Source organism: Mesoplodon mirus, assembly GCF_964341445.2.
Source record: "Mesoplodon mirus genome assembly, chromosome: 14".
Lineage (NCBI taxonomy): Eukaryota > Metazoa > Chordata > Mammalia > Artiodactyla > Ziphiidae > Mesoplodon > Mesoplodon mirus.
In genome coordinates this window covers 17,410,438-17,431,583 of record NC_138990.1, presented here as the reverse complement: position 1 = coordinate 17,431,583, position 21,146 = coordinate 17,410,438, and the positions used below count along the sequence as shown (strand labels likewise).

Genomic DNA, 21,146 nt, shown 5'->3' with positions numbered 1-21,146 from the left:
GTAGGTCTCCCACTTCTGAAACGGTTCTCGGCATGGCTCACAGTTGGGCAAAGCATGAGATGAAAGTGTTGGAAACGTAAGTAAATGATTGATAACATCTTTGGAATAAACAAGTTGGAATATTTCTTGGTCTTCAAAAATGGGGAATATTGGATGCAATGTATGTCAACAGTATTTTTGTCAAGTGAACAGAGGCGAGGTATTTAAGGCGGTGCGGCGTGAGTGGGGTTTGGAGTTCCGTGCTGTTGCGTCTTGTGTTAACTCAGTTACTTTCTGAAGCTTCCTGGACCGCTCAGCCAGCCCGCTCAGCCCGCCCTGTCTTCACTCTCTCGGGGCCACAAGTTGCTGTTATTGACTCATCCACACACACACACCCCCATTATCCCCTCCCCGCAGCCCTGACCTGTTTTGTCTCTAAGCCCAGTGTTTGCTTCCTCAGCCCTTCCCATCATCGGTCCTCCTCTTGTCGACTCTCGCAGCTGTGTGCTCTGGAGCCCCCTCTGTCACCCTGAGCTTCCCCGTGTCCCTCCCGTCTGAACGAGCCCAGTGCCTCTACCCATAAGAGATCTTTACCGCGTGCCTGTCCCGAGAGGAGGGCAGGGCGTGCAGCCCCATGCAGGGCCTCGTGCGGGAGCGCCACGTGCAGGTCTGGAGGCAGAAGCGGGAGTGAGGGGAGATCCTCGGCCAGAGCCTCTCTTGGGGTCTGTGTGTGAGTTTGATGAGCCTCTCTTGGGGTGTCTGGCGTGGGTGTGAGAGGCGCACCCCCAGGAACTTGCTTGCTGTCTTTAGGGATTAACCAGCCCTGGGAGGGCAGGCGCTCCCCGTCGGAGGGATTTTTAAGATGTCAGAACGTCATAAGCTGCAGAACATACAGAGCATGAGGAACACATTCACAGCGTCCCTCCGGTTACGGGCAGGCTGCCCTTTGGCTCCCTGATGTGCGGCCTGCGCACCCTTCTCAGCATTCGTGTAGGACTTGCCTTCTGGAGTCCACTCTCAGGCACAGGTTTAGTTCTTTGTTGTAAATTGTATTTATTTTAAATTTACAAGCGGGATGACATGAATATGTCCTTTTAAGTTCAAGCACATAATTAAGACAAAAATCCCAAATGATGTTTCCACTTCTCAGCCCTCTTTTCTTCAGAACTCACCACTTTTATCATTTTAGTGTGCCTTTCCAGTACTTTTTCCTTCATGAATATCTATACATTTACCCTAGGAAAACACACTGTTTTTAATGTAAGTCCCTGTAAAACTAAGATATGTGCTTTATAGAAGTCTTCTGTAATTCGTGGAGATTTTATTATTTACACAGAACTTCATCTGACCCCATTTAGGTATTTCTCAGATGCCTGATACCTTCTCGGGCTCCAGTAGCCTTCTCTCTGCTCTGCGTTAGTTGTCTGTGTCCGTTCACACACCTTGGACCTCACTGTCACTGTCTGTCTTCTTTTTTAAGATGCTCATACCCTCAGTTTCTACTCCACATGTTCTCATCATACAGTGAGACATCTGGTTCTTTGGGCTTCTCCTCCCCAAGTCCAATGGCATTTCTTTGGCCTTATTTCTACCCAACGTGGATCCATTGGTTGCTAAAATGAGGGACTTCCTTGGTGGTCCAGTGGTTACGACTTTGCGCTTCCACTGCAGGGGGCTTGGGTTCGATCCCCGGTCAGGGAACTAAGATCCTGCAAGCCACATGGCACGGCCAAAAACAAACAAACAAATAAACATTGGTTGGTAAAATGAACTGATTGCTGATCATTGCCCACAATTCCTATAAACCTCCAGTCTTAGATTAGGACTGTTTTCTCTATTCCTTTACCTGGGTAGGAGATGTTGAAATGTCACGTGTTTTGGAACAGAAGGTAACATCTGTCCAGGAGCGATGCTGGTTATAATCTGTAATACTTAACAGAATCCTGCCAGTTTTGTACTGTGTTTGAAATGATCAAAGTTGCACATTATTTTCATTTTCTTTAGAAATTTGATAGGTAACCTGTCTGTAGATGTCTTTGTTAAGAAATTTTGAAAATAATTGTGAATATTTCTTGAATGACTTCTTTCTTTCTTTCCTTTTTTTAAAAAAAAATTTATAGGTTCTAATATTCTCCTGGCTAGAATGGCAACCAGGAAAGCAAAGCCGGACGGCCAGTACCACCTAAAACCGGAAGAAGTGGATGATTTTATCAGAAGTCAGCTAGTTACTAATCTGCCAGGTAAATACAAATCGTTTCTTTTTAACTTCTATTTATTGTAAGTATTCATTAGTGCTTTTCATAGATGTAAAACGTTTCTTTCTTTTTTAAAAAATGAATTAAAAAATTTTAATCTTTTATTGAGTGCCATGGGAAACAAAATTTAGAACTCCACAATGAATATCCTTTCAGTTGATTTATCAGAACCTTAATATAACATTTTAGTTTTGCCTCTTGTGTGTTTTACTTTTAAGTGTTTAAGTATTTCTCAAGTGCCAAGATCAAGGAATTCTAAGAAGTCATATTTAAAAGAATATGGTGAAATTGACTTTTGGTCCTTTAAATAAATCACAATTGAAATAGTGTACTTCTAGACCCAAGATAAAGTTTTGAAAATCGATTCCCCTATTTACAAAATTGTCCTTCCAAACTAGTGATACTTTTCTGAGTTTACTAAACAAATAGTTTTAAAAGTAGAAAATGTATAAACCATTATTAGGAAGAAGAAAACCTAAAATGAAGTATTGTATTTTGTTAACTCAGGTTGAAGTAAAATGTCCAAAAAGGCATACCTTGCTCACCTAACGCGCAGGATGGTTAGTTATTTTACTTTCTTGTGTAGTGTGGCTAGCTAACCTAGCATGTAAAAACCTTTCTCTTTGGAGAAATCAAGTACAATTCATTGTAACTGGAAAATGGTTGCCCTTTTGGGGCCTTGAACAGATGTAATTTTTGTGTGTAGGGCAGTTCATTTCACAATTATTAAATATTTAGACTTGCTTTCTATGGTAGGTACCTCTTTCTAAGAAATTTCTCTGAGCCATATAGTAATCCAGGATACCATTTCAGATCACCCTCTCCTGTTTTTGTAAAGCAGCCTGCGTTAGCTTCACAAAGCTCCCAGGTGTTTGTGGTGGGAAAGTTCAAGAGAGTATACTTTTAGTGAAAGGTTTTTTTAAATTCATTTGTTGTTAAAGGTTTTAACACTTTTAACAGTGGATTTAGTGGTATTTTTAGATGCATGTTCTTAAGCCTAAGAAAGGTATATCTGAACTAACTTAGAAATTTCTGTTATAGGCCAAAAATATTAAATGACCCAAAAGCCATTTTATGATGGGTTAGTTCTGAAGCCTCCTGACTCCCTAGTAAATAACATCCAAGAATGTGGTAGTATCAGAAATGTGAAATATGACATTTTGATGGTCAGTTTGAGGTGAAATTTGAGGAGTAACCTTATAAAATCATGCTAGCAAATTACCTTATTAGACAACACAATTTAGGAGTTTTAATAACATGTCTTATTGCAGTTTTATATAAGAAGGAACCAGTGTTTTTAAAGTGCATGTGAAATTTGAGTTCAAAGTTATCATTACTTTGGCATCTTTATTAGTTTGCTGAGGTTGCCATAACAAAATACCATAGACTGAGTGGCTTAAACAACAGCAGTTTATTTCCTCAAGAATCCTGGGGACTAGAGGTCCATGAATGAGCTGCCAGCGTGTTGGGTTTCCCCTGAGGTCTCTCTCCGTGGCGTGTAGGTGACCATCTTCTCCCTGTGTCTTCACTGGTGTTTTCTCTTTGTGCGTCTGTGTCCTGATCTCTTCTTATAGGGACACCAGTAATACTGGATTAGGGCCCACCTCTATGACCTCTTGTTACCTTAATTACCTTTACGAAGGACCTTTCTCCAGTTACAGTCACATTCTGAGGTACTGGGAATTAAGATTTCAGCATAGGTATCTTGAAGAGACACAGTTCCGTCCACAGCACCATCTTTATACTGCATCATTTTTGTAAGTTTTTTTTGTGTGTGTTTGGTTTGGTTTTTTTTACACAGAAACGGAGAGGTTTTAGTTTTAGTTCCTTGACCTAGTCATCTTACCTTTCACCTTCATTTGCTTCCTGGCTGGAAGGACTTTACTTTTTGAAGGGCACGTGTGGGTTTACGTGTCCTGGTTGAGTTCTTAGGCACAGCCTTGAAGTTCCTAAGAGAACCTTGAAATCTGGGGGAGATGGGGGCGGCCAGGATCGGCTTCCTCTGGCGATCCACCTGCTGCTCTCTCCGTCAGAACCAGCTTGTAGCCTGTGGCCGCCCAGAATTGTTGGAGAGATTTTCATGTGTAAGACTACTGACTTTTATAAAAATCCCCAAATTTATTGTCAGGAAGATTTAGAACATTTCAGTGTGTAAAACGTCAGCCTTTTCTGTTGTTACTCCTGCCCTGGGATGGTAGTACAAGCTGTCCCTTTGAAAGCAGGCTCCACATGCACGCAGGAACGCTGTGCGGTGGAGGGGCCCACTGAGTAGTAAGTTCTGAGAATTCTTACAAGAAGGAAGCTTGTTCATCTTTGTTAAAAGTTTGTCGTTTCCCAAAGATAGTTGAAGATGAATACATGGTGACTATTAACATTTTGTGGCACGTGCTTTGAGTAAGTTCTGCTCTATAACCAATAACCAGAAGCAGGTCCAAGTTAAACGCGCCTCCCCCCTTGTCCCCCACCAGCTGCCTCTGTCCCTGTGTGCCCTGACCGGTGACTGAGCACACGGCGTGCCTGGCACACAGCACACAATCGTTACAGCCGCGTAAAAGGGGAACACACACTAGTAAGTTTATGAAGGCGCCCCAGAGTAATGGCTGCATGTTGTGCCGGCATATAAGTGACCCAGCGAGATCTGTTTAGCTAATGAAAGAAAGGACTGTCCCCAACAACTGTTTAAATGCGGTCACTCTTTGCACGGTTTCTGTGGCTCTTCGCAAGGCTTTTCACCCTGGCTTGTGGGATTCTGCCCCTTGTCCATCCTCTGCTGGGTGTGTGCACCCACTCTGAGGTTTCCAGCTCTTTCTTCTCGTGTCAGATAAGCACCGCGGCCGTGTAGGTGTACATGACCATCTACACTGTCCTGATATGGGAGCCACTAGCCAAGTGAAGCTAGAAAATTTTAGGTTGAATTAATTAAAGATTTAAATAAAATTAAAATTCATCTTCCCAGTTGTACTGCCCACATTGCAGTCAGTGCTCAGTTAACCACGCGTGGCGGGTGCCTCCTGAATTGGGCAGCACAGAAGAGAACGGTTCCATCACCACAGAAGGTTCTGTTGACCGGTGCTAACTTAGATGGCAAAGGTTGATTCTTTGGAACTTGACTTTTCTGCGTCTCTGGACTGTCAAGGTCCGGGTGCCGGGAGGAGGCATTCCTGGCTGTTCTTAGTCTGGGGTCGTCGTTCCCCTTCAAGGACAGATGCCACATCTTCGTCCAGTGGCTTGACTGGCAGCTTCCACAGCTTCATTTTTCTTCTCTCCTTCTCAGAACCTTGGTTCTACGCTAGCACATTTTCCTTCGTGGTTCCCTTTCTAGGTGGCTGCACTCAATTTGATTCTCAAGACCCTGTTACTTCCTCCTTAGAGGGGCCTCCTTTCCTTAAACACGCTCACACGAAGCAATCAAACTAGCACCCATTCGGGGCCTTGGTGCTGATTCCAAGCTAACTTTCCCCCCCTGTGCAAACGTCGTAGGGGTTAGAGGTAGACCATCCATGCCTCCTTCTCCCACTCAACTTCAGGCCATTCCGTTCCATTAGATGAGCTTGTAATGGAGAGGAACCTCTCTTCTTCCCTAGAGGGACAGTTCAGTTAGATTAGGTTGATCGTGGTTAACTTGGTGCTATTTAATGTAATCGTCTTTCTTCTGTACCTCTTAGTGAATGGTAATTGTGTTCTGGTATACTCAAGAGACTCTCAAAATCTACAGGTTCCCCCTGCCCATCCCAATACACACAGTTAATGCAGGATTATTGCCTCTTGCTGATTTTGCAAATCAGGGAGAACAGATCGGCTGCCCAGGTGTGTCAGGGAAAGAACATGATCACATCTTGAGGGTGGGGAGTTGGGGCAACGATGGGACGGAAAAAAATAGAGACAGAAAGCGTTCCCTGAACATGAACAGCTGCGTAGAGTGTCTCTCTGGCTTTGGCCACCCTCGTATCTGATTTGTCCCTTTCGTTGGGTTCCTCCTCCCCATCTTGAAAAATACTCCAATAGGTTTCACTTAGAATTTCGTCGTTTTTTGAATGGTCTTCCTCTGGAGGGTTCTCTTGTTGTTAACTTGGACTCCGCTATTCTTGCTTGGTCTCTGTTCTGACTTGAACTTGAAAATGGCACAAATGGGGTACAGCACCCTTAACACCTTTCATCTGACTTCCATTAGGGGACAGATTTTCTTGGGTTAAACTTGTCTTGCCCACTTCTGTGGTCACAGACCTTTTGTAAAGTTGACCACCTCCCTCCTAACCGTGCCTCTGTGTAACTGCTCCAAGAGGTTCTCCTGGCAGAACCTGGACAAGAACGCTCCTTCCCCCACTAGGGCCACTCAGAGAACTGGAGCTAGAAGTGACAATAACGGTGACAGGTAGGCGACCCCAGACTCCACTCTGAGCTCCCTGGTAACATCCTACGGAAGGCCAGACTGCAGTCTTCCTCACTTATGGACAATACTGATCTCATGGTGTGGAGACCTTTTTTTTTTTTTTTTTTTTTTTGGTTTTTATTTTTGCAGTACGCGGGCCTCTCACTGCTGTGGCCTCTCCCGCCGCGGAGCACAGGCTCCAGACGCGCAGGCTCAGCGGCCATGGCTCACGGGCCCAGCTGCTCCGCGGCATGTGGGATCCTCCCGGACCAGGGCACGAACCCGCGTCCCCTGCATCGGCAGGCGGACTCTCAACCACTGCGCCACCAGGGAAGCCCTAGACCATTTTAATAAGAGTTTTAGTTCCCCCAGGTTACTCTTAAATCGCTTTCCCAGACACATGTACCTTCGTTAAGCTTTTGGGCACATGGAGAGCAACAGAGCTCATGAGCATCCTTTGGGCGAGGCTCCAGCCTTGCATCTTTGTTAAAAGTTTGTCGGTGACGAGGGGCTGCTGCACGCTGGCCCAGCTGCCGGACACCGACTGCCTTTCCAGGGAGATAATCTTTGCTGGTAAAAGACATCTGTCTGTCCTCCCCTCGCTGCTACTTTGCTCAGGAACCTTCATCCCCACGTCACTTGTGCCACTTTGTCCAGTATGAGAGCAAGTGACGTGGGCTTGGACGTCTGTCATGACTTCTTGTTCTAGTTCCCATTCAGAAAATGTGGCTGAACCACTGAGAAGTTTGGCCCTCACCGAAGTCATAGTAGAATCCCTAACACTCCTGAGTCTCCTAGTATGTCTGTAAGTCATACTATAGACTAGCTTAAACGAGTCTGTAACTTAGTTGATTTTGTAAATAAGATAGAAAACTTTTTTACTCAGTAATAAATAAAAATCACACTTTTTGGAGAACTTACTTAGTCATACACACTTGAAGAGTTCTGGTTCACCTATAGGTAGAGTCCAAATTGAGAAGTAGCTTCTAGGAATAACTTTACTAGTATGATTTGCACCAACCAAAAAAAAAATTCTTAATCTATGAGATGCTTCAGTTATGTCACTTCAGAATTTTAAGGGAGATTATTTTAAATTAGTTGTTTGTGCATGAATAGTTATTTCATAATGCTCAATTGTTTTTAATAGCTTATATGCAGAATTAAAGAACTGTCCCTTTCCTAGGAGTTGGACGCTCAATGGAATCCAAGTTGACATCTTTGGGAATTAGAACTTGTGGAGACTTGCAATATATGACCATGGCAAGACTCCAGAAAGAATTTGGTCCCAAAACAGGTCAGATGCTTTATAGGTTCTGCCGTGGTTTGGACGATAGACCAGTTCGAACTGAAAAGGAAAGAAAATCTGTTTCAGCTGAGATCAACTATGGAATAAGGTTTACCCAGGTACTGCTCTCTTCACAGGTTTTACCTTATATTCTTTATATTTTCACATAGTCCTGTCTCTCCAACTAGACCATAGACTCTTGATGCTTGAAATTCAGTCTTAAAACTCTTGCCGTTCCCAGAACCGGCAGAATGTCTGTTTTTAAGTAAGACAAGAGCAGGGCACTAAATCATACACACGTTTAATATTGAAAGTTAATCTACTTGAGAAGAATTGTTAGGCATGTAGGAAAATAACACGGAGGGTATTTTTTTACGTTTGTCTTTCTGTAGCCAAAAGAAGCAGAAGCTTTTCTTCTGAGTCTTTCAGAAGAAATCCAACGGCGGCTTGAAGCTGCTGGCATGAAGGGTAAACGCCTGACTCTCAAGATCATGGTACGGAAGCCGGGGGCCCCTGTAGAAACTGCGAAATTTGGAGGCCATGGAATTTGTGATAACATCACCAGGTAAGCTTACCTTATAAAGGATATTGGATATTGATGTTTCAGTGCAGGTTATTACAATTAATGGAAAATGAAAAAAAACAAGAGTATGAATTTAAAATCTGCAAAACGCTGATGTTCCTGGACGTTCTGCGGAGCCAGGTCTCAGCTCAAGGCTGTCAGAACTACGTTGACTTGCCAGGTTCCAGGCCAGCCTGTCCGTGTGTCCCTGACCAGGGCAGACTGTTCTTGGGGTCTTGAGTTCAGTGCAGGGACAGAAAGGGAGGCGGTTGTGGACTTAGTGGAAGGGTTCTGCAGGGAAACGTCAGTGTAATAATTTAGAAAATGATTTCAATGAGACATTTACTTCATTTAGGGAGGTGTAATTTCTTTTTGTGAAAAGATTAATCAGATTATGGTAGTCTCTGGAAACTGGTAGAAGGCATCTTAAAACCCTGTTTTTTTTAAATGTGAGGGCCACTAATATAAAACTTCATGTAAGATTTGTGGCCAATATGAAAATACCTAATTTTGTATATGCCATTTTATACTACACAGTACACTGTATTTTAAAGCTTTGGTTGATTGACATAAATTAAAATACAGTGTAGTAGTTTCCTCTTGCTGTCTGTGCATTTTAAAATATCTTACAGTTTCTTAGAACTGTATGTTGTGATGCATTCAGCAGTACCTAGGGGCTCCCTCTGTCTAAGCACAGTAAGAAAATCAGCCTTCATTTAATCCTTTTTGGAAAATCCAGATATTCCAAAAATCTAATTACAGCATTAAGAAAAACTGGGATTTTAACTGTACTTTACTTCCCCCAATTCAAGGATAATATTCAGCTTTTTTGGTAAGCACATATCTGCTTGCTGTTATTGGTATTTGTTCTTTTTTGTCCTAAACTTATAACAAAGTTTTATTTTGAAAAATTTAAACATTAAGTAGAGAAAACAGTGTAATGAACCCCATGTACCCATCACCTGATCTCCACAATTGCTGGTGGGCACCTGCACCATCCTTCCTCTCCTTCCCCCTAGTTATTTTGAAGCAATTCTCAGATACAGTATCATTTCTTCCACAGATATTAACACCGGACAGTTCAAAAATCTGCCTGCATTGCTGGCAATAAAGTATACATTTTGCCATGCCCTTAAAATAAATATCTTTGGATGAGACATCATAAGGCATAAATAGCACGTGATTAATTGAAACAAGTGTAATTTTATAAATGTAATGTAGATCAATTGTAAGCCATTAATTTAAGCCTAACGTTTTGGTGGTATTGTAACTGCATAAGAAATGTTTCAGGTGAGAGGTTATGAAATATTATAATACTGATCCTGTATTTCCTCTAATTCAGGGGTTGGCAAACTACTTTCTGTGGGCCAAATCCAGCCTGTGGCCTGTTTTTACATGATTCATGGGAGCTAAGAATGATTTGTGTATAAGAGATTGTAAACAATGAAGAATAGGTGAAAGAGACAACAGAGTACAAGCTGTTTTCCAGCTGGCCCTTCCCAGAAGTAGTCTGGACCCGTGCTGTAGTCAAACTGAAGTCCTGTGTGGTTTAGGAAACTCAGAAGTGTATAATTATTCTGTGATCTCTCGTAATTGGCCTTAATCAAAAGCTGCGTGGCAGTCATGTGACTCACAGGCACATTTTGATACTGTGTCATCGAAATGACAGAATTTAAGTTGCAGAAGTCAAAGAGCCACATGTAGAGTGAGATCTGTGGCTTGATTATCACTCAGGAAAATTTTTCTTATAACAGTTTTCCTTTTGGGAAAAGACTTCTTCCTTCTTGGAGTTCTTTTCTGTATATGTGTTTTTAATTTGAATTGTGTGTGTGTATATATATATATATTTTTATATATATATATATAATACATAATATATATATTTAAAAGTGATAAACTTTTAATTGAAAAGGTCAAATACAGCTTCCAGTCCTTTGCACCTCTCCCCAGCTCTGAGCACCATACTTGTCAACCTTTTTGTGGTGTCTTCTGATATTTACATCCGTATTTCTAGATATATACTTAAACTGCTGTTTCTGTCTTGAGTCTTGCAGAACATTCGCCTGACTTCCTCCTGTAGAAGAGGATTTTCTCCCTTCTCTCCTCCACTGCCTGTTGCTCTTCTCCCCAGACGTGTTTCTTTCCTTGCCCCCCCCCGCCCCCGCAGTCAGGTCGGTGGGTTTTGGTTCAGTCACTCTCCACTGTCCCATTATTATGACATGTGCATACTGTACATAGCTGGTCCATATTGTCCACTAGGATCACATTTTCTTTCCTCTTGAATATGTTTTTCCTGGAGTTACTGAGTATCTCGTTTTGCTTGCTTTTTTGTGAATTTGCCACTGAGTTTATCCCCAGACTGCCTTCCGCCGTGACTGTGTTTTAACACATCAGCAAGTCTGTTACTGGTTTGACCTCTTTTCTTGAAGGCCTTTCTCTTGGGGTCCCCAACCTGCTACTCCGGTCTGAATTTGTTTAAGACTTGCTGAAAAGTTGGAGTCGTGGGGTGTCCCTTCTCTGTGTTGGATCCCTGTTTTCCTAGATACCTGGTCTCCTCATATCTTGAGAAGGAATTCATGGGTGTAAACCTGTCTCTCCTCATGCTCAGTGGTTTGCTGACTTAAAGGTTATAAACATATCTTAGAAATCATTTTTCCTCAGACGTTTAAAGGCTCCATTGTCGTCATCTTTTCAGGGTTACTGTTGAGAAGTTCACTGCTCTTCTGATTGCCTGTTCTTTATAGGAGATCTGCTCTTTCTGGAACTTTCAGGATCTTCTCTTTATCACAGGTGTTCTGGGATGGTATCCGTTTGTCTTCGTGCCAGGTACTTTGCCGGTGTTAAATTTATCATTTCTATCAGTACTGACGTTTTACACTGGAGTGTTTGAATTTCTTCTTTGGACATAAGTATTTATAGTATCTCTTCACAGATGCAGAATCCTCTCTTACCTCGTAAATGCTCTTCTACCCCCAGTGTCCGTCTGTCTCTCTGAGTTCCTCTTTTCCTGTTTTGGTTGCTGTCTTTTATATCAGAGATTTTCTTCAAGCATTTATCTATCTGATAAGTTCTTGGCTGTTTATATGTGAACTGCTGAAATGTTGTGGGAGCCTCTGGACTCTTAGTGGGACACGCAGACCAGGGGGCTTCACTCCACTCCGGGAGGGCGGCTGGAGGGGCTTGGTCTTTGGTTACCACAACCAGCTGGCAGTGTCTGTGGTTCTTCTTGTGAGATGTTCCGCCCAGGGGGTGGGTGGGTGAGAAGATGGACCGGTGACAGCTGGTGTTCTGGTTACTCAGGAGGAGAGGGGTCTGGCTGGGAATGGCTGTGCTGTGCTGCTTCCGAGCGAGGGGCCCTGCTCTTCCTCTGCTGTGCCTGGCCCCCCTGTAGCTTCTCTGTGTCAACATTCCCATCTCTGGGAAGCCGTCCAGGAAGGAGGATGGCCAGCTGTGAGAGCCTGCTTCCCATGTATTCTCTCCCCCTCCTTTCAGACATACCTGACACCTCATTGCTGAGCTCTTCTGAGGTTCTGTAGCATAAACTGGCTTATCTCCAAGTTGGTGCCTTGCCTTAGGCATTTAGCAGGCATTTGAGTGTTTTCTAAATTACGGCTGAGTTTCCCTCTCCTCTTGTCTCTGTCCCTCTGCTATCTTGTAAGAGTTCACACCTTCCAAAAATAATTTCAAGTCCATTTAGTGTTGTTTTGGAAAGGAAGATAAACACGTGTTTAAACCACTATGGTCCACTACAAATCTTGCTTTTAAGTTACTCTCTATTTATCTGTGTGAAATAAATTTAAGGTAATCATTAGGTAACAAACCAATGGAAATTTTTTGCAAATGATTTCCTTAAAGAGATAGGTACTTTTCATAGATAAATACATAATGTATTCATAGTACTGAAAAAGGAGAGTAAATGTAGTCTTGGGCACCTGATATCGCTGGCACATTCTCTGGTCCCCCTTGAGGAGTTCTTACAGATGTAAAAATTGCATACTTTCTATCTGGGTTTTAGATAGGGCGCCACCATACTTCCTTCTTCAGAGGTGTCCACACATTTCTGTATCCGCATGCCCATGTATTGGGCATATTCACATGTTGAAAATAGAGTCAGGAGAATCCGGGAGATTCATCTTTCTCTTCTGAGTATTTAACCATACCTCAACATAGATAATCTTGCAACCTAAAACATCTCTGGGAATCTAAAACGTACTTACTGCTCAGGCTTTAGTTGCAACATAATATGCTTATATTTGAATATACATTAACTGAAGTACATTTCTTTAAAACATTTTTCTCAACTTATTTTTGGTTGACCAGCTCTCTGAAAGTCCCAATGTTCTTGATGATTTTTCTTTTCCCACTTGTTGCCAATGTAATTAATTTAGCATGATTGGCTTCCTTGAAGGAAGACTATGTCCTGCTTTTTTAAGGATCATATTTAATACTTATTTAAACTTTCTGATAACTTGCTTTACAACTTTAACTCTTTAAACCGTTCCATACTACTGAGGTACCAGGGAATACATATGGAATGTAGCTTTTGTTCCTTTAAAAAAGTTCTATCACTTACAGGACTGTGACTCTTGACCAGGCAACGGATAGTGCAAAAATAATTGGAAAGGCTGCACTAAACATGTTTCATACAATGAAACTCAACATTTCGGATATGAGAGGGGTGAGTAGTAACATTTTAAAGCAGGATTTTCTGTAATGTTTTTCTTATTTGAGGGTTGATCGGAGGGTGGTCATGGTGCGGTTTAGGGGGTTTATATGCAGCTTTTTTCAGCTCCACTGAAGAAGAGAAACTGAAAAACGACTTTCTCATCTGAGCTGGTCTCCTTATTTAAGAATTCACATTTGTTCTGAAATCTGTTTTCTGCTTACATTAATAAGTATCATATCTTGAATTTTTATAGTGCCTTTCTTTTAAACAACCAAAGACCTATCTTAACAGGCGTTATTTGCTTCCTGCTCTGGTTCCCGCAGAAGGAGACGGGGCTGGGGGGAGTGTGAAGCTGCAGATGTTTCTTGACCTTTAAGGTTCTTTTTCATCAGAAGTTTGTTCTGATGTCTGATAAACGATGATCTGGAAGGGAGGGTTTACCGTGGGCACGTGAGGATGCATGATCAGTGAGAGGGCATAAAAAATGTAAAAGCCTTCATTTTCTTAAAGTAACCTTTGTAGGTTGTGTGTGAGTAAAGGATAGTTACTCGCTTGGTGTGGGTGCTGTGGAAGGATTAAAGCCACTAAGCCAACAGTGATGAAACTCCTCCCTGGGGTACTGTCATGGGCAGGGGGCGGTGCTTACCTGTGTAGATACCTGCCGCGTACCCACTGCCCGCCCCACCCCCAAGCCTGGTTTTTATTGACGAAAATGATAGGTAAAGTAAGGTTGCAAGTAGACTGTCCCCTGGTTAAACTTTGTTCAAGTTTTATTTAAAAAACTTAATTGGGACTTCCCTGGTGGTCCAGTGGTTAGCACTCGGCGCTTTCACTGCCGTGGGCCCGGGTCCAATCCCTGGTCAGGGAACTAAGATCCCACGAGCTGCACAGCGTGGCCAAAAATGAACAAACACAAAAACTCAATTGATGAGAACTTCAGTGGGTACAGTATTCCACTTTTTTGGAGTTCCTGATTTTGAAGAGATTATGTTTGGGTAGATTAGATACTCTAAAATTGAGAGTAGCTAGTATAGAAGTCGTTTTTATAATCAATTGTATAAAACGCTGTTTGAATTTAACTTTTTTTCCTAGAAACCTATTTTATTCTGGTTCTAGGTTGGGATTCATGTGAATCAGTTGGTTCCGACTAATCCAAACCCTTCTGCATGTCCCGGTCGCCCAGCAGTTCAGTCAAGCCCCTGTCCTGGGTCACACTCTGTCCTTGACCTCCTCCAAGTTCAGAAAGCTAAGAAGCCCACAGACGAGGAGCACAAGGAAGGTCAGTGGTCGTCAGCATGGCTCTCGTTTTGGAGCTTATACCGTCAGGAGTGTGAAGTTAGTGTACAGGTCGTCCAGCCTTGCTCCCTGTGAATCTCAGAAACACCCCGACATTCTGAATTATGATGAATCAGTAATAAAGCTTTATCTGTAATGGATTAAAGTGCACCCTTCCCCCCCCCCCCCCAATGAAGAGGCTATTTTATGTCAATTCCTGTATTTTCAGTATTTCTGGCTGCTATGGATCTGGACATTTCATCTGCCTCTAGAACTTGCACTTTCTTGCCATCTCTGTCTTCACATCTGACATCAAGTGTCAGTCCTGTTACTACTAGCAAACCCGAGTCCTCAGGGAAATGGAATGGTCTACATTCTCCCATCAGTTTAAAATCAAGACTTAACCTGAGTATAGAGGTCCCATCACCTTCCCAGGTATGTATTTATAGTTGTAAATATGATGTCAGTGCAAAAGTAGTTTTACAGTAGGAATGATGTTTTTAAGTTATCAGTACAGCCAAGAAAAGGAGAAAGGGCAGCTCGACATGGTGGATCATGGTGTTAGTTCCAAATGGGAAACACGTTCAGGGCAAGATTGTGCTTTTGCAAAGATTTGCAACTCTCGCGGGTTGTAAAGCATGGACGAGAAAGCCCGTTCTGTGAACTGCCACCGTCGGCAGCCTCTGGACCTCCCTCTCACTGTTGTGATCACGTGGAACACAGCTCTGGTCAAGAGCACGGCTTTGCTGCTCAGTAGGAGAGGCCTTTTGTCAAAGGTTTCTCTTGCAGCATTTGCAAACAGTTCTCTCTCTAGGGTGAATGATTTCCCTAACACCAGCTATTATAACTCCATTGGTGTGGTCTGTAAACGTGGTATGCTGTTGGCATTTTTGCTTCTTGGAAACTTTACGTAGCATTTTAAGCTCTGCTGGGAAAATCAGTTTTCTCTGTTCCCCTAAGTAGTGGGATGTGCTGGCTGTGAGGCCAGGGAAAGGGGCAGTTGGGAAGTGCTTGCACTGGGTCCCTGGTGCTGGCGAGTTACCCCAAAATGGTGGCTCCTAGCGAGGTAAGACTGGCCTACCAGCGTGTGGCAATCGCTTGTTTTCGAAGGGATGGATGGGCAGAAGATTCTGGTGTGTAGGCTGGAGAGTTGAGCTTCTAGAATCCCTTTTTCCTAGCTTGCTGTTCAGACGAATATAATTTATATTTTGGGGCAGATAGTCTCCTGTCTGAAAGGTAAAGCTCTGACCCAGGACTCTTTACCTCATCCCAGAAATGGACGTGTGCCTCAGGCACTGGCCGCTTCCCCTGGGCAGAGTTTCAGATTTGAGCTTGGCAAGGGCCTGCCTGTCTGTCTGTCCCTGTGCAGCAGGTTCAGTGAGGAGACATGGCTGAGCTGACCCTGGGGTACCGGCCAGGGGCCTGCCCTTGTCATCTCGAGTCCACGCATGACCAGCCAGGCATCAGTGGCAAAAGACCAAGATGTTTCAAAAACGTGCTGGTTTGGGGGTGGCTCTCCTAGCCCGGTGGTCTGCGCCTGCGCCTGTGTCCACTACCCATGGTGTTGCAGTGGGAAGGAGAGGGGGGCGTGACCTCTGGAAATGCATCATCTCAGCATCTGTCTGCTGTCTTACAGCTAGATCAGTCTGTTTTGGAAGCGCTCCCACCTGATCTCCGGGAGCAGGTGGAGCAAGTGTGTGCTGCGCAGCAGGGGCAGCTGCCTGGCGACAGGAGGAGAGAGCCGGTAAACGGCTACAGCGCAGGGGTGTTGCCACAGCCAGCTGGGACGGTTTTGTTACAAATACCGGAACCTCAAGAATCCAACAGCGATGGGGGAATTAATGTAATAGCCCTTCCGGCATTTTCACAGGTGAATTGAATTGAGGCCCTTCTACCATAGTGTGAATGTCCTCGGCCATCTGGCTCCCAGCTCAGGGCACTTCTCTTTTCCTTTTCTCCTTTGCCCCTTAATCTCCCAGTGGCTGACTCCGTCCCTTGGGGGAGGAGGGATGGCCCGTCTCCACATCACCTGCGGGACACAAACTGACAGAGCAGCCAAGTATGGACAACAGAGGGCAGCGAAGAGGGAGGCTATGGGGTGTGGGCGCTTACAGCTTCCACCCCAAAGTCAGAAACACTCTGCCGTTTCATTGGCCTGAGAAGACCCTGGGCCACACTCGAGTACCAGGGTGAAGATATGTAGCCGTACACTAGGGACAGTAACACAATCAGAGTTTGACGTTTAAGAAAAACATCACATATGTGCCTGTTTTCTTGCGTTTTGCTTCTCATTTCCTACTAGTGCTTCTTGCCCTGGTCGTTCTGCACAGTGTTTTTGTTTTGGTTTTTTAATTAAGTCAATTCACATTCAAAGCTGTATTCCTTATTCTCACCCTATAACCTTGTGAGGATTTAATGAGCTTTGATATTGAGGACCTAATTTATACAGATCAGGAAAGTATGATTTGAAATAAAGTCTATTTTGTGAAAAATATAAACCAGCCACCTATATATAGAGTCAGCTCAGGTTTGACTTTGAACTTCCTCTTTTCCACCAGGTGGACCCTGAGGTGTTTGCGGCCCTTCCAGCAGAGCTTCAAAAGGAGCTGAAAGCAGCCTATGATCAAAGACAAAGGCAGGGAGAAAACACCCCTCACCTGCAGCAGGCCAGCACATCTGGTAAGCTTTGCAAGTGACACGTAACAGAAGTGAAGATGTGAGAAATGAAATTGTTGTTTGATTGTTGTCGTATATATATGATGGCCCAAGTCTTTAAGCTGTTAGTCATGTTCAGTGCTCTTCACATCAGGGGAACAGAACTAGTATGCAGTACAGGTTAAGTGCTGTCAGAGTCCTAGGTGGATTTGTATCTGTAGCTTCTTGACTTAAAAGTCTGAACAAGCTATTACCCAGAAATCTTTTGAATTGATTATCTGTCAAGCCAGTTGTCCTTTGAGACCGATCCTTCAGAGTGTGTAGGTTTAAAGCCCAGAATCTGAAGGTTTCTGAACATGCGTCACAAATACCACATTTAAAATGAAAATAGAATACTGCCTGCTGAACTGCTGGAAGGAATTCGCCTGTTTTCATTGACTGCTCTGAGCCCCGTATAGACTAGCAGGTCCCAAATGTCACCAGTAAGTGGCTGAGCAACCCTAGGAATTGCGGGGCCACGGTCACTTGCTGCCTCCCTCAGGGAGCCCTGTGCTGTGTGCGTGTGTGCGTGCGTGCATTCAGGGCTGCTCTTGGGAGGAGGAAGGGGCCCGTGCTGCTCTCCAGGCATGTTGTGTTGTGGATCTTATGTCCATCTTCTTTTAGTGCCAAAGAACCCGCTACTGCAGCTAAAACCAGCAGTGGTGAAAGAAAAGAAAAGAAACAAGAAAAAAAGCTCCATCAGTCCCCCCAACAAGATTCAGAGCCCTTTGAAAAACATGCTGCTTAACAGTCCTGCAAAACCTCTGCCAGGGGCCTGTGGCAGCCCACAGAAGGTAGTTGATGGGTTTCTAAAACATGGAGGTCCTGCCTCTGAGAAACCTCTGGTAATTTCTTTCATACTTTTTAAACTTTGACCTTCTCCTTCATCGGATGTTTATGTACTCAATGTTATGTAAATATAGCACTTTCTATCATTTGTTTTCTTAACAGGGAGAACTCTCTGCTTCCACTTCAGGTGTTGCTGGCCTTTCTGGTTTGCAGCCTGAGCCATCTGGGTGTGTTAGACCCCCAGCGCCCAACCTAGCTGGAGCTGTGGAATTCAGTGACGTGAAGACCTTGCTCAGAGAATGGATAACTACCATTTCAGGTTGGCCTGGCTGGTACTGAGACGTGATGTCCTATGACTACAGAACGTGAACTCAGCTCTATAGAGGAACTATTCTCCTAAATCGAATGAGTGTAAACCAGCCACCCCCCCCCCAACATTTTGACCTCTGGGGGCGGCTTGGAAAGGTTCCTTACCACAGCCCACTCGGGTGGCAGCTCTGAGTCACTATGGTAGCACGTAGTTTCCTTGATCCCTGCAGATCTCTGCCTTTCTCCTTCAAAAGCATAAGTTGGTCCTCATTTGAGATTTCTCCCCTCTCTAGATCCAATGGAAGAAGACATTCTGCAAGTTGTGAAATACTGTACTGATCTAATAGAGGAAAAAGATTTGGAAAAACTGGACCTAGTTATAAAATACATGAAAAGGTAACTATTCAGTGCTTTACCCAAAGGGAAAAAACCAGCATGTCTGTCACCACAGCTCCTGGAGGGAGGTGAGGCCATCAGTTACGGTAGCTGTGCTCCTCAGCGTTCCTGAAAAGGGAAGCCCTGTGTTCTGAATGCCAGAGAAAGAAGTGCCATGACATTGACTGGGGCGTGAAAAAGGCTCAAAACGAGATTGCTCCTCCTCTCAAGGTGTATATAGTTTAAACCACAGACGTACATTTTTGAGTGTGTTTACATACAGACGTTAAAACTCTTAAACCCTAAATATCAATATATGTTAAACAGATTCTTGAAGGAATCAGTCTTTCCTGATCGCTCGTCTCTGCTCACCTGCAGGTTGATGCAGCAGTCGGTGGAGTCGGTTTGGAACATGGCATTTGACTTTATTCTAGACAACGTTCAGGTGGTTTTACAGCAGACTTACGGAAGCACGTTAAAAGTTACGTGAACACCCAGGGGGCCTGCTGCTCTCCGCTAGCTGTGTGCCATAAGTGCTTGTGAGGTATTTGCAAAGTGCATGATAGTAATGCTCTGAGGCTTAGAAGTTTCAGTTTCTTTTTAAGCCAAGTGTTTTTGTACATTTCTTTTCAGTAAGTGCCAAATTTGTCAGTACTGCATGTAAATAACTGTTAATTCTTTTACTGTAGCATAGATTGTTTACAAAATGTTTGTTTATAAAGTTTTATGGATTTTTACAGTGAAGTGTTTACAGTTGTTTAATAAAGAACTGTATGTATATTTTGTACAGGCTCCTTTTTGTGAATCCTTTAGGAAGCAAATCCAGAACTATTATGGCCGGACCGTTACACGCTTCATGCTAAGCTCTGAAATGCCCGAGGGGGCCCAGACTGGTGTTCTACTTGTTCCAAGCAAGGGTAAAGAAAGCTTCCCAGTACTCTGATCACTCCTGACCCAAAGCATGAACACAGGAACACGTTAAGCAAATCTTCTTTACTTCTTCCAAGTGGAGGAATTTACATATTTTTGAATTAGAACACACACACAATTCAAGATTAAGTTTTTCCTGGGAAAAATTACGTCCCCCAGATGGTTTAGAGGTTTTGTCTTTGCCTCTACTGGCCCTTGAGAAACTTCAATAATATAATGAAGAATGGTCCAGATTTTCAGATGTATATAAAAGTATTTTTCTATGCTGTATGTTATGCCCTAACACTTTAAAAATATAGTTTATAATTCTACTGTTCCTCCAACACCCCACACTGACTTCATTCGACACTGTGCTATAAATAGGTCGTCAGATATTAGGGATCTGCCAGAAGAATGTCTCTGATGCTAAGAGATCTCTTACCTCAGGGACCCACTGTCCACATTCTTCAGGAAAACCATAACAAACTAGCTACAATCAGATTACTAATATGAAGAAACCATTATGATGTCTCTAGAACAACTTACTGTTTACACCAAGTCCAAACAGGTAATCAACACCCTATGGATTGTCTCATCAGAAAATGTATGCATGACGGAATCTGCTAGGACAAAATAGACCAAGATTGTTGTATAAGAATTCCTAACGTTAACATGTGCTAGTACACAAGGTATGATAGTTAATAAAACAGCTCGAGAGAATGAGCTGCGCGGGGATGGAGACTCAGAAGAGCAGCTACGCTGACATAAAGCCTAGCAGAGCTCGCGGGTCAACGTCTGGGTTCTTTATTGGCGTTCAGAACTGTGCTGATTACAGTGGACTCTCGTGACCACACAAGCAGTAATAGCAGCCAGTTTCGCTTTACACCATGGTTTCACACAAAGCAGATAAATATCAGAATGCCTGATTTTCTAGTTTTAAAAATCCCTAAGGGCAGATGGCAGAAGAACGCATGGGGGAAAGAAGAAAAACCCACCACGGTGGGAAGGATACGCATAAATAAGTATTCTTACCTCAAAAAAGTCCCAAGAATCAGAAAATCTGCAGAAGCTTGGTTAATCAAATACTGCAGTACTGATTTAATCAGTATAAAATTGAAAGAGCTTTAGATCTGTAATAAAAATCCAAATTTGGGGAAGGGCAACCTTTAAAACAGCAGCCAGTAGAGGAGGACAGGGAAAGGCGTGGACAGGCGAGCAGGCACGCCGGAGCTGTGGGGACGTGTAATCGACCACTGTCAAACCAGTGTAAGTTTCTTGGTTTCTCATGGAAAACATCTTAGACACCTATTTTTTTCCTTCTATGCTTAGTTCAGCGGTTGTCAGATAGGTCATTCCATTTCTTGCCTTGCTTTCCTTGGCAGTAGCACAGCGTCATTTTGCATCTCCTCCAGTTCCTGGCCCGTGTGGAAACTAGATGATTTCAAACACTTTCTTCAGCTCCACAATGAGCTGCCAGTCGCTCCTCTGCATCTCGTCTCTGAACCAGTCTTTGAGGGCGTCGATGGACTGCCTGCTGATCTGTAAGGCCCGAGGCACACAGTGAACAGAACAGTGTGACAAACAAGTGCCAAAGAAGAGCATGTGGCCCCAGAGCTTGTTACCAGATCCTGCTCATCACAAATGGAAAGGTCAGGCAGAAACTGCCAAAGCAGAGCCTG

The 21,146-nt window shown here is 43.6% G+C and overlaps 2 protein-coding genes across 12 annotated transcripts in view; one reads left to right on the top strand and one right to left on the bottom strand.

Moving 5' to 3' along the window:
• Nucleotides 1–19,429, top strand: part of REV1 (REV1 DNA directed polymerase) — an 81,539-nt gene extending 62,110 nt beyond the window's left edge. For 9 of the 10 annotated variants that reach the window (XM_082642666.1, XM_082642668.1, XM_082642669.1 and 6 more), the window contains 12 exons: nucleotides 2,100–2,219; nucleotides 7,787–8,007; nucleotides 8,281–8,453; nucleotides 13,026–13,128; nucleotides 14,233–14,395; nucleotides 14,621–14,826; nucleotides 16,028–16,261; nucleotides 16,950–17,070; nucleotides 17,710–17,930; nucleotides 18,037–18,193; nucleotides 18,477–18,579; nucleotides 18,937–19,429. In XM_082642666.1, the coding sequence (XP_082498792.1) occupies nucleotides 2,100–2,219; nucleotides 7,787–8,007; nucleotides 8,281–8,453; nucleotides 13,026–13,128; nucleotides 14,233–14,395; nucleotides 14,621–14,826; nucleotides 16,028–16,261; nucleotides 16,950–17,070; nucleotides 17,710–17,930; nucleotides 18,037–18,193; nucleotides 18,477–18,579; nucleotides 18,937–19,048 (1,934 nt within the window). In that variant the 3' untranslated portion in view covers nucleotides 19,049–19,429. The remainder of the gene's footprint in view (nucleotides 1–2,099; nucleotides 2,220–7,786; nucleotides 8,008–8,280; nucleotides 8,454–13,025; nucleotides 13,129–14,232; nucleotides 14,396–14,620; nucleotides 14,827–16,027; nucleotides 16,262–16,949; nucleotides 17,071–17,709; nucleotides 17,931–18,036; nucleotides 18,194–18,476; nucleotides 18,580–18,936) is intronic. The other variant, XM_082642665.1, reaches the window with a different exon arrangement.
• A 103-nt stretch (nucleotides 19,430–19,532) lies between these two features.
• EIF5B (eukaryotic translation initiation factor 5B) overlaps nucleotides 19,533–21,146 on the bottom strand; it is a 69,397-nt gene continuing 67,783 nt past the window's right edge. For both annotated transcript variants that reach the window (XM_082642673.1, XM_082642674.1), the window contains exon 24: nucleotides 19,533–21,006. In XM_082642673.1, coding sequence (XP_082498799.1) covers nucleotides 20,899–21,006 — 108 coding nt within the window. In that variant the 3' untranslated portion in view covers nucleotides 19,533–20,898. The remainder of the gene's footprint in view (nucleotides 21,007–21,146) is intronic.